Here is a 12,750-nt window from a genome sequence, read left to right on the forward strand (position 1 = left end):
GAAGGGTGGCAAGCTTCGAGAGGAACTGGACACCGGGGCCTCCTTGCAGCTGTATGTGACCATGGGCCAGGAGAGGTTTCCTCCATCCCTCACAGCCCCTCTGGACACCCCCAGAGGGAGATTCATCGTGCCAATGCTGGTCAGTTCTACTCATCTGGACCATGGTGGCCTCACTGGGCCTCCTCCTCACTCTCCATCTCTCTGCCTCCATCTTTTCATTTCTTTCTTTATGCAGTGGACACAGCCCTGCCCTCAGAAGCCCGCAGTCTGGTGGTTTCCCTTTCCCATCCCCATGAAATCACCTCTCTCCTACCCACTGCACCCATTTCTACCTGTCTTATAAGACCTGTTTTTAAATACAGGTTCTTTCCCCAGGTGGCGCTGGTGGTAAAAGAACCCATCTGCCAATACAGGAGGCAGGAGATATAAGAGACATGGGTTCAGTCCCTGGGTTGGGAAGATCCCCTGGAGGCGAGCATGGCAACCCACTCCAGTATTCTTGCTGGAGAATCCCATGGACAGAGGAACCTGGCAGGGTACAGTCCATAGGGTCTCACAGAGTCGGACACGACCAAGCTACTAACACTTTTCCCCAAATCTCTCCCTGCCTGGAAGCACTCTGCCTCATGATACCACAGATGTGAGCTGTCCCCTCCTGACATGCCTCATTCAGCAGTGGTTGTAATTTTCTTTTTTTAACAGTGAAAGTTTCCTTTCTCTAAAGCCAATCTCATATGAAGTCTGGATATGTAAAGGCAACAACAGTATTTATGACAGTAGGTGTAACAATTCAACAGCATAACATGGACCTACGATAAAATCAATCAGGAAAAATGGGGCTGTCTGGATATGCCTGACAAAGTACAAGGTGGAATTATAGGCCTCTTTGAGTCTTATTCAGCTTTAGTAGCCAGCTTATTCCCATGTTTTGTTTTGTTTTACTGAGAAAAACTCTGATTCATGCTGATAAATAACCATAAATCACAGCAGGGTTTTTCCTCCCCTCAAGCAGCCCAGTTACACCCAAGGAACCCGGGGTGTAACAGTGTGAAATCACAGTGTGAAAATCGCCGCAGCACCTTAGCCCGTTTTTACGTTTCTCTCATCTACCACGCCAACGTCAGGCACCCAAGGGCAGAGCCAGCCTTCTGGTTGGCCTGAATTTTCCTAGGGCTGAGTTCCCTGGAAGCACTTACAAATGCTGAAATGGATGGAAAATTAACCAAAGGGCCACAAGGCTATCCCTGGAATTCTGGAAGGAATTCAGACCTCCCGGACTCGTGCGGTCCAATGAGGAGGCCGAGTCCACCAGGAAAGCGAGAATGGGAGTTAAGGAAGCCAAGATTGTGGCAGAAAAGATCATTTAAACAACCCCTGACCCACTGCCGTCACCTCCCAATAAAACTCTGGGTTTTCGATTCCCTTCCTCAGCCCCTGATGGTCTGGTTCTGGGAGCAGGACGGGGACAAGGTGGGAGGCTAGGCCTTCAGCCCCAGGCAGGAGGTCACAAACCTGGCTGCCTGGGCCAGCTTTTCTCCAGAGCCATCTTTTGCTTGCCCCCTGGTCCTGGAGTTTAACCTGCTCCCACACCCACCGCCCCCTGAGCCAGGGAGCACAACAACCAGCCAGCCGGGTCGGGGAGAAGGACACTTACTTAGCAGGGGCACCTCCCTCCGTCTTTGTCCACCTAGGGAGAGAAAGAAGACACAGCGTAAACCACCACATCCCCCTCAGAGCCCAGCCCCAGCGCCCAGACCCCTGGGAAAGAGAGAGCCCCGGTGCCGGGGACCAGGGTCCCTAAAGACGATGCAGGGAGGGTGTTCACGTGGAGCGACGGAGCGAGCACCGTGGCCCGCTTCCCAGGGAGCTGTCCCCAGCACGGAGAGGGAGGCGGCTCCAAGTCAGCGGGGTGGAAGCAGGCATTTGAGTCCCCAGGAGGGCCTTCAAATTTGTGGGGGGAAATGTGAAAAGATGCCAACACAGCCATGCCACTCACGGTCCCACAGACATGGGCAGATCTCCAAATTGAGACAAGAATGCACACCCTTACCCTTGCAGCACACACATGAGTGCATACCCACACATGTGCACACACTCACACATGCACACACACACATGGATGCACACACACAGACTCCCAGGGTTGGAGAGATGGCCGGGAGGGCCAGTGTCCACATGAGACTTACTTCCTCTCCTGTGGATCCAGGTCACAGAAGGTCACGGTGTTGAGGGGGTAGTGTCGCCTGAAGAAGAGCCTGTGGCACACGCAACAGATAAACAGTAAGCGCGGAAGTGACTGCTCTTCCCCACCCCCCACCGCAGGCCGGCCACCACCTGTGGCTGTCACAGGTCGACACAACCTCTCCCTGATGAGCACGATGGCCTGGGCTACTCCCCTTGGGGACATAAAGCAATGCACAGGGACAGAGAGATGTGTCATAGAAACGTGTCCCAAATGCTAGAGACTAGGAAAAGAAGGAAGAAACTGGCCTTGAGGAACGAGAAATGGGGGGACCCCGGAGGAGGAAGAAAAGGACCTGGGGCAAAAACATGAGAGAAAAGGTCTCTGCTCCAGAAAGCAGGGACTTTTACCAGTTGTATTTATAGCTATATAGCCAATGCAGGCATGTTTGTAGAAGGAAGGAAGAATGGATGGATGAATGGATGAACAGACGGATGGATGGACAGAGGGAGAAAAATGAATGAAAGGGAAAAATGGGTGGGGAAGATGGAGGCAGGATGAATGGATGCAGGAGTGGATAGATCAATTAGTGAGTGGGTGAGCGAGTGGATGGATGGGTGGGCAGGTAGATGGATGGGTGGATGAGTGGATGGGTAAGTGGATGGATGGGTGGTTAGATAGGCAGAAGGGATGAATCAGCTGGTGAGCAGGTTGGTACATGTATGGATAGATGGGTCACAAGGCAGTGGGGTTGCCCAATACAGAAGCAAGCAGAAGAGTCTTACTTTCTCTGGTTGTCAGTCAGTGTAATTCCCTGGGCAGAAACTTTGAAGTGAACGATGGTGGCAGCTGGTGTGGGGTCAGCAGCCAGGGTCTCAGAAGTGGCTTTGGAGATGGCCTGTGGCCCAGTGAGTGACTCCATGTCCACGGAGTTGACGAAGAGCACGTTGCAGGCTGGGAAAAAACCCACCCGAGGAGGAGTCATGGGGGCCGGAGTGGGTGGGGGCCATCCCCAGGTCCTCTTTTCAGGGAGAAGGCAGCAGATGAATTTCAGGCCAGCCTTGGACCAAGGCATCGCACACAGAAATGTGGTCTGCCTGGTGACCTCTGGGTCTGGGAGAGACATCCAGCCTGCACCTGCAGGAGGGTCCAGGACCAGGGGGAGGAAAGGTCTGGGCAGGGATCCCGTCTGGGGTGCTCACTCACCTGCCCCTTGCTTCAGCAGGTCACTAGTTGAATTGGCAGGGCCCGAGCTATCTTTCGATTCATCTGTGGGGTCTGAGACAAAAATTTAATTCAGCTGGTAATTAAAACCCCAGAGCTGGAAAGAAGCACAGGGTTGGCCAAGCCTCAGGCTAGCTCTGCAAATACTTCGCGCAACAGATACTGCTTCTCATAACCAGCCTTGCCAGTCGGCACGTGTGTCCAGTTTGAACGTGCAGCGATTGCTCTAAGAATTCAGTACCCTGGTTGGGAGCTCTGGGGTCCCACAGAACCAGGTTCAGGCAATTATCAGCTATCTACAAAATAGAGGTGAAGATGAGAATACCCACTCATTGGATTTTTGAGATGCTCCATAAACGGTGTTAGTCCGTAATTAACAAAAAGCAAGCCTTCAAGTGGCCATTGATATAGTTGTTTTGCATCAACATGTGTCTGTGTAGACTAGTAAACACTCTAATTCATTAAACCACAAGGCAGCACAACTATAATTTCAACAGTAATAAGAACTGAGCACAGTGGTGCTAGTGGTAAAGAACCTGCCTGCCAATGCAGGAGGCATAAGAGATGGGAGTTCAAGCCCTGGGTCACGAAGATCCCGTGGAGGAGGGCATGGCAACCCACTCCAGTATTCTTGCCTGGAGAATCCCATGCACAGAGGAGCCTGGTGGGCTACAGTCCATAGGGCTGCAAAGAGTCCAACACAACTGAAGCAATTTAGCACGCAGTTTATGCCAGCATTTCCTAGACTTTGGTATACAGGTTTGTTAAAACATGCATTTCTGGGCCCCACCCCAGAGTTTCTAATTAGCTGGAGCTCGAGAATATCTACATTTTTAACAAGTTCCCAGGGATGCTGATGCTGCCTCTCTGGGGACCATATTATGAGAACCACTGGTTTATATGATGTAAATAAATAGCAGTTATATAATTGTTAGGTTACTTTGGTAAATTCCTTAGAAATACAATTTAATTAGTGTCTAAATCATGTGGTTAATGGAGCTATTTAAACAATATTTGAACTTTTAAGTTAATAACAGTAGTCAATTATCATTAATAATTCAATGAATTGGATTCGATACACAGAAATTGCCAAATAATATATCGGAGATTTTAAGTGTGGACATAACCCCAGGAGCTCCAAGAGAGACTGAAAGCAAGTCCCAGACACAATTCTGAATATTCCATTATTGGACAGAAAGCATGGGGAGCAGACACCCCAGTTCCTGGTTCCTGGAGCTCAAGTTCATGACCAGGCATATTCCTTTCCCCTCGTGGGAGCCCCATGTACCTGGGGCTGCACGAAGGATGGCTGTGTCATTGAAGAGTTTGGGGTGTCCATCAGCCCACCTCCAAGGATGAGGCACCTCTCTGAGAGAAACTAAAAATCTCCTTCACCAGCCCCAGTGTCACTCAAGTTCTCAGCCTGTATGTCTGGAGACTCTTGGGTTCCATGTTTACTTCCCACGATCAAGAGAGCTGACTCCTCCCATCAGCCCCACATCCCTCCTGGCCACGCAAACCAAAAACTTCAGGGACATCTTAGGCTTTCTGTTTCCTTCCCAAGCCACACACAGTGCAGCCACCTCTTCCTCTAAGCGATCCCTCGAGTGTACATTTCCGTCTCCACTCAGACACCTGGACGCCCCATGGCCTACCTCTGCCTTCCCCTCCCGCTTCCCTCGACCCTGCCCACTGACGCCCATCTCCTCCGCCCGACTCGGTCCTCCCTCAGTGGCTGTTTCCTGCTTCTAGCGCCTCCCCTGAGATGAGGCTTACTTCTGAGGACACAGGGATGAATTCTTAAAACCTCCAGAGAACTTTCCAGAACAATCTGGCAAGTCAATTATGTATGTTTCTGGAATTAAGCTTTTAAGTGAACTTTCTCTTCTTTTTTTATTAGAAAAAATAAAGCAGAGAGTGGTTTCGCGTTTCCCCAGATTGGCAGCATGACCCGTTTCCTCCAAGCCTGGCCCACGTTCTGGAGCAGCTGGCTGGGGGCTGAGACACAGAGGAGGCAAGGAGGGCGAGGAGTCTCAGGTTCCTACCTCGGTTTGGAATGACCAGCTTGCAGGGCAGGGCCAGCGGGATGATGGAGTGCTGGTAGACCAGGGCAGACAGAGATCCTGCAGAGAGAGAGCCCGGCAGCAGCAGTGTTATTGGGAGCAGGTTGTGGGCACTGGGAGGAGCAGGTTGCGGGCACTGGGAGGATCAGTCCACCCACCCCATCCCACCATCCATAATCTTCCACTTCTTTACTACCTCTCCCTCATGCTACCCACAAAGCTGAAACTTCACTCTCTCTTGGTTAGCAAGATCCAAGGGGGACGATTCTAAAGGCTCGCTTTGGGCATCAGAAGGGTACCCTACAGCTTTCCTTTATTGACAGTTACACCCAGCATCTCTCCTATGTCCCTCCCGCTGCCAGGGCCCCTCTCAGGAGAGTGTAGCAGAAGTGTCAGAGGATGGCGGGATCAAATCCACACTGAGGAACTTTTAAGAGGTGTGTCCCTGGTAAGTCTAACTCCGACGAACCTCAGTTTGTTTCCTCGTGTGTAAAATAGGACCGTGACACCTACCGCACAGGATGGTCAGGAGATCGGAAGTGGTATAAAGTACCTAAGGTGGCTTTCAGCTTCCCAGGTGGCACTAGTGGTAAAGAACCCGCCTGCCAATGCAGGGGACATAAGTGATGCAGGTTCGATCCCTGGGTTGGGAAGATCCCCTGGAGGAAGGCGTGCAGCCCACTCCAGTATTCTTGCCTGGAGAATCCCATAGAGAGAAGAGCCTGACAGGCTACAGTCCATGGGGTCATAAGAGTTGGACACAACTGAAGTGACTTAGCACACATCATGGCTTTCACATAGCAGCCTTTGTTATAGCTGTTATTCCACTGATCACAGTAACAGGTCCCCGTGGGGCATGACAAAAATAGAAAGGAATCTGGCAGAGTGAAGGCACCACAGCACAGAGGAAGGGAGTCACAGTGCATTTCCCTGCTGCGTCTATGACAAGGGCGACAAGAGAAGCTGCATCAGGGAAGCCGGGACAGGCCTGAGACAGTGGGGACGGAGAAGGGGACGGCTCACCAAAGTTTGGCTCGTTGGGGCAGCCCTTGAGCTTGACTCCTCTGGGGCCGGTCTCTATCAGGAAATGCCTCACGAGCTCGTGGGTCATGTCCCCTGGGACAAAGAGGAAGAAATGCGGATAGGTCACTGCTCATGGCATGCCCCCTACCACCTCCCAGCACCACTTCCCAACTTCTCCAGGGAGTGAGGCTGTGATGGAGAAAGGTTCACAGCGATATCATGGCCAGAGCCCTATTTCTGAAGAGTCCAACTAGCAGGGACCAGCTCCCATGAGAACTAAAAGACCTGCACACCCCATCCTACCTGGCCCAGCGCCCACATCCCTACCCCCAACCCTGGTCCTTCTAACAGATCAGGACCTAAAGAGACTGCAGGGACCCCCCTGGTCCTGAGCCCCACTGGACAAGCTTTACCTTTTTTATTCTGCTGCATGATGGTCGGAGGGGGCGAAGACACCTTCATAGCCAGCCCATACGCTCCTCGGAAGGAGTGGCTGTCACGGATGATGAAAGCCCCTGGCTCCTGGTCCTTAAGGAGGGCGATGGCTAAATCAGGAGAGAAGAGGAAATGAGAAACTGATGCACTGGTTTCACCAAGTCAGTGGACATGCACTTGGGCAAAGTCTGGGAGATGGTAAGGGACAGGGAGGCCTAGTGTGCTGCAGTCCATGTCGCAAAGTGACTGAACAACAGCAACTTCACTTAAGTCTTATCAGGCCTTGAATCTCATTCTTTCTCAGATGAGAGGAGAGTCCCTAAAGTTAAAATGTAAACACTCCTAAGGGTCCTCCTACACTAGAGTCAGCAAAAAATTTTCTGTAAAGAGCCAGACAGTGACTATTTCAGGCTTTGCAGGCCACACAGTGCTGGCTGCAACTATTCATGGCTGCCACCACAGCACAAAAGCAGCCCAGACAGTGAGTAGCCGATAGATGGGGCTTCCCTAACGACCCAGCAGGTAAAGAATCCACTTGCAACACAGGAGACCTGGGTTCGATCCCAGGGCTGGGAAGATCCCCTGGAGGAGGAAATGGCAGCCCACTCCAGGATTCTGGCCTGGAAAATCCATGGACAAATGAGCCTAGCAGGCTACAGTCCATAGGGTTGCAAAGAGTCTGACATGACTGAATGTCTGAGCATAGGATGTTGCAAGAAAACTGTTTATGGAAACAAGCAGCAGCCTGGATCTGATCCGTGGCAGGAAGTCACCCTGCCCTACATCCACACAGACTTTTCATAGGAGCTGATGCCTCTCATCTCCATCTCCACAGCCCCAACCACGTTTTTCCATGAAATGTGCAGAAATCTCCCACAGCATGCAGATGGAGGGCTAAGGTTCCAGCCAGCCTTTTCATTTTGCCCTGGAAAATCAAGACTTTGCCGCTTTCAAGGAACCAGCTACAACCACGGCTCCTGCTTCCTGCCCTTGGCCTTGGGAAGGTGCCTCCTACTGTCTAACCTTGGGGCCAGTTCCTCTCTGTGACCACCACAGACTGCAGAGAGGAGTGAGTCTGCTTATGTCCCTTGCCTGGGGAAGACAAGGTGGGCAGCAGCCGGTGTGAGCTCGGATGGAGCCCAGGACCTTCAGTATCGCCCAGCACTCACCCTGTTCTCTGGAGATCTCAGGCTTGTACCAATACTTGGAAGTATCTTGGACAAACTTCACTTTAGCCCGCGTCTCAGGACTGTTGTCTAAAGGAGGAGAGGATAGGAGGTATTATGAGTCTCCATCTCTGCCCCCTCAAAAAAGATGTTAGAATCCTACCCCCCAGGACTTGTGAATGGAACTTTATTTGGAAATAGTCTTTGCAGATGTAATCAAGTTAAGGTGCAGTCATGCCAGATTAGAGAGGACCCCAATCCAATATGACTTATGTCCTCATAAAAAAAAGAGGAAGGAAGACAAAGGCGACAGCATCATGGGAAGATGGAGGAAGAGACTGGGGAGATGTGTCTACAAGCCAAGGGACCCCAGGACTGCCAGCCCCCATGAGGAGCAAAGAGAAAAGCCTGGACCAGAGTCTCCCTCAGGGTCTCCAGATGGAGCCAGTCCTGCCAACACCCTGACTTTAGACTTCCCAGCCTTCCCAGCTCAGCTACATCGACAGAATCGACTTGTGCTGTCTTAAGTCACCACGTTTGTGGTCCTCTGTCATGGCTGACCTAGGAAACTAACACAGGAAGATGATCTGCTCAGACCTCACCAGAGCATTGCTGCAAGGGGCCTCAAGCTGCTTTCGTCCTCCCCCATCTCCCAACAACCACTGTGGGTCACGCAGCTGTCCTCCTGCTGAAAAGCCTGAACAGCATCTTCCCCCAGCCAGTGGGAGTCCTACTCCAGCCCACCTCGCCCTTTCTCTAGCAGAGTCAGACTAAATCCTTCCTGAAGCTTCTCTCCCACCTTCTAGTCCCTTTCTCCATGGGCTCAATTTCTCCACTTCATCATAACAACCTTGAGGATGAGAGCAGAAAAACACATTTCTGTCCACTTTCCCCAAGCCCCTCCTCATTCCCCATATGGAAAATCTCATTTAGAACAAAATGATTACTCCTGTCCTGCCTGGGATAAATAGGGGAAGGGTTGGCCTGGAACTAAGAAGCTGTCTACCAAGTGTCACGCACCCCACTTCTCTGGTAGACATTCCCCACGCCAGACCCTTTGCAGACTACAGATGATTTCATAGGCTGTTCTGGAGAGAGAGCATCATATCCAACTGCTAAACTTTACAAGTAAGGAATGTGAGGTTCCTGGAAGGGGAGCAACTTGCCCAAGTCACATAGACGGTTCATAAGAGGCTTTTGTTAAGATGTTTCCAGGTAAGAAGACACAACAGCCAGTTCAGGTCAGCTACATCGTATCTTCCTGGCTGAGAATAAGGACATGTGGGACTCTCTGCAACCTTTTCCTTTATTTTCTGACAGCAAAGGAAACAAAAGGGAGGATGGGGGAAGAGGGAAAAAAGGAATATTCCAGATCTGTAGGTTTCCTCTCCTTTCTCTAGGGAGGGGCTGAAGCAGAGGACCCTGTGCTCACAGTGCTATAAAAAGTTCAGGGCACAGACCAGAGATGAGGGCTGGGCTGTGTGTCCAGTCAATTTACCTTGTTATTTACATTCTGTTAGGCTTCTGGGATCTGTCTCTGGAGGACAGCAGGGGGAAGGTCAGCTCCTTTTCCTGGCAGCTGTGCACAGAGCAGGGCCTCTGGGCTAGGCAGCTGGGCCCCACAGCTCTGCGAGCTGCCTCTCTCTGCTCCAGAGTCCCAGGCCCCAGGGCTGCTGCTGCCTGTCTAATGAGCTGTCAGAGGCGGCTGCAGCCCCATGTGCCTTCCTGTGTTGACTCCCATGGCTATTTTAAGCAAGGAAGATGGTGGGAAACAGGAAATGTCCCAACTACTAGAAGTTTTGCATCCTCCAAGAGCTGGAGCTGGGAACCAGATGTCTCTGGTGGGCAGCAGGAAGCAAGGTCGTGCAGTGTCACTTGGCAGGCTCAGGGCAGGAGCTGGGAGCGGCACACTGAGATTCGGCAGCTGGGGCCCATCCCAGGCTGCCTGCTGCATTCTACATCTTCCTCGAGTGCCCCAGGACTCTGGGGTCACGCTGGACAAAGTCAGACTGGAGGTCTGGCTGAAAAGATGCAGATCAGCTGAAGCCTTGACCTTTTCTTTTAGATAACAAGCCCTCTGAGTGGCGGCTAAAGATGCCCAGTTCTGGTGATAAGTGAAGAATTCAGTGTGTAAACCTGCGTGGGCTTCTGTTAAGCCGAGCTGGTAGAAATGAGACTCCAGTAAAAATGCTTAACCCTTGGCCTTTTCCCATATCTCATCTGGCTGCCAGATCTATTATTAGTGATGGGTGCAAAGTGGGGATCAAAGTGGTGGGAACAGTGCTATGGGCTGGCAAAAAGTGGGGCGGGGGGCGGGTGGTCCAGGCTTGGAAGCCATATTTTCAAGGATACACTAAATTACAGAAACTATCAAGAAAAGGCAGTAAGACAGCTCCAGTTGGATTTTAAGAACACATGTTTTAGGGTCACAAGGGTCTGGAGGCTAAACCATTTGTTAACTGTGGGACCCGGGACAAATGATTGAACCTCTCCAGGCCTCACTTTGCTCATGTGTAAAATGGAGGTACTAACACCTACTTTGCTAGGTGGCCATGAGAACTGACAAGATAGACCATGGCTCAGAGCCTGGTACAGAGCGTGTGTTCAGCCAGGGGTGGTGGCTGTGAAGATGCTGATGATAATCAGAACAGCAGGGCCATTGTAGGCATCGTCACATCCACATCCCCATCCCTGCCCCCAACAGCTGCCACAACTACAACACATCGGCTCTGAGCACAACTCCAACTCCTATGACACGGCTAACGCACCTGAGGACCCGAAGTCAGCGAGCCGCCCAAGGCTGCCTGCCAAGGAGATGTCAGAACAGAGACCAGGACAGAGTGCCTGGCATCATCTGCCAGCAAGAGAGGTGGAGGGGAAGGAGGCGCACCTGGCATGGAGTACTTGGAGAAGTCGGGCAGAGTGTGGGAGAAGGACACGGTGCTGCCCCCACTGGGACTAGACATGCCACTGGCGACTGGCGAGGAGGACACCTTCCCGTTGACGGTGGCGTAGTTGGGGAGGCTGCCTGCTCGGTCGCCCATGGACATCCTCCGCTTCTCCGGCAAGGCCGGGGTGGGGCTCCCTTGTCGGAAAGCCGCCGAATCCGGCGATGGGGAGGTGGCGGGGCTGCTCAGGCCAGGGTAGTAGGCGGGGGACACAGGGAAGGAGGGCGTGGAAGGAGCCTGGTAGCCCGAGGCGCTGCTCTGCCGGGACAGCGTGGGTCTCCGGTCCTCAGGGGTGGAGTAGCCAGCGTAGGGAACGTGCCGGTCCAAGCTGGGGCTGCCGGGAACCACAGATCCAGACCCTCCCAAGTGACGGCCCAGGCTGGGGCTTCCGGGGCTGGCTACTGCGTTGCCATGGAGATTGGAGGCCAGGGTGCTTGGGTGGGCCCCGGGGTGCCGGCCTAGGCTGGGGCTCCCAGGAGCGGTGACCACATTGCCATGGAGGTTGGAAACCTGGTGGGCCCCAGGGTGGCGACCCAGACTGGGGCTTCCCGGAGTGGTCGCTGCACTGCTCTGGGGGCTGGAGCCCACGTTAACATGGAAACCGGTTCCCAGCGGACCCGTCACCTGGCGGTGGCTCATACTGGGGCTGCTGGGGGCAGCTAGGCTGGGGTTCACAGCCCGACGGCCAAAGCCAGGGCTGGGGGGCGTGTTGGTGCCCACTGTCCTGTGCCGTGCCTGGGGGCTCCCAGGCACCGCGTGGACACCGGCCACACTGAACTGAGCCCGGGCCTGGCCTTCTGGGGAACTGAACTGCTGCAGTGAGTAGTCGGGGCTGCTGTAGCTGCTGCCCGCGGCTGGGAGAGGAGAAGAGCTCTGGTAGTTTCTCTGAGCCGAAGGGCTCGGCTGGCCCAGGCTGCTGGAGCGGAAGCCAGAATCCAGCAGAGGCTGGGTAGGTGTTCGTGCGCCCTGGTCGCTGCTCTCCCCGGATGGGAAACTCCCCACTGAAGTGCTACAGAGAGAGAGAGAGAGAGACATGGGCAGGTCGGAAGTCAGCAGGTGGCATTTAATGAAGGACAGGCTTTCAGTGAAGCTTTAGCCCTCCCTCCAACCACTTTGTTGTCCAGTCATTCAATCATAACTGACTCTTTATGACTGCATGGACTGCAGCAAGACAAGCTTCCCTGTCCTTAGCTCCTCTCGCATGAACAGAAAAGTCAAGGCTTTTGAACGTCACCCTACCTTCAAGATGTCAGAAGATGTAACTGAGACTCAGAGAGGTTAAGCAATAGGCTCACAGCCACACTGCTCACAAAAGACCAGGATCTCAACTCAGCAGTGTTGGATTCCAAAGCTCTCATACCCTCAAGCATCACACTGACTGCCCAACCACAAGTCAGAGCAAGATCTCTGCTATTAAAACTGAAGGTGGCTATCCTGTTGCCCCCTCCAGCATCACAGAAACTGAACACTGGAGAGGGAGTTAAACCACTTGGGCCCTGGTCCTCCTGGAAGCATCTTCCCCTGACTCACTTTCCCCAGGTGAGTTGGCATTTACATGCTGAGAGTGTAACTGAGCATCCATTCCTGGGTAGCTCCAAAAAAAAAAGATGAAGTCTCATAGCAGGAGATTTCAGCTCATTATAGGATCTGCTTTCTAGCCATTGGATCTGGCCACTAATGGAGCAGGCTGCATTACATAGTAATGAGAC

At 52.7% G+C, this 12,750-nt stretch overlaps 1 protein-coding gene across 3 annotated transcripts in view; it reads right to left on the minus strand.

The window, feature by feature from the left end:
- The window catches only part of TNS1 (tensin 1), a 134,719-nt gene that overhangs the window by 6,372 nt on the left and 115,597 nt on the right, over positions 1–12,750 (minus strand). For all 3 annotated transcript variants that reach the window (XM_068967245.1, XM_068967244.1, XM_068967243.1), the window contains 9 exons: positions 10,984–12,050; positions 8,097–8,183; positions 6,906–7,037; positions 6,493–6,585; positions 5,452–5,529; positions 3,389–3,460; positions 2,968–3,136; positions 2,187–2,255; positions 1,655–1,687 (listed from right to left, as the gene is read on the minus strand). In XM_068967245.1, the coding sequence (XP_068823346.1) occupies positions 1,655–1,687; positions 2,187–2,255; positions 2,968–3,136; positions 3,389–3,460; positions 5,452–5,529; positions 6,493–6,585; positions 6,906–7,037; positions 8,097–8,183; positions 10,984–12,050 (1,800 nt within the window). The remainder of the gene's footprint in view (positions 1–1,654; positions 1,688–2,186; positions 2,256–2,967; positions 3,137–3,388; positions 3,461–5,451; positions 5,530–6,492; positions 6,586–6,905; positions 7,038–8,096; positions 8,184–10,983; positions 12,051–12,750) is intronic.

Source organism: Capricornis sumatraensis, chromosome 3 (assembly GCF_032405125.1).
Source record: "Capricornis sumatraensis isolate serow.1 chromosome 3, serow.2, whole genome shotgun sequence".
Lineage (NCBI taxonomy): Eukaryota > Metazoa > Chordata > Mammalia > Artiodactyla > Bovidae > Capricornis > Capricornis sumatraensis.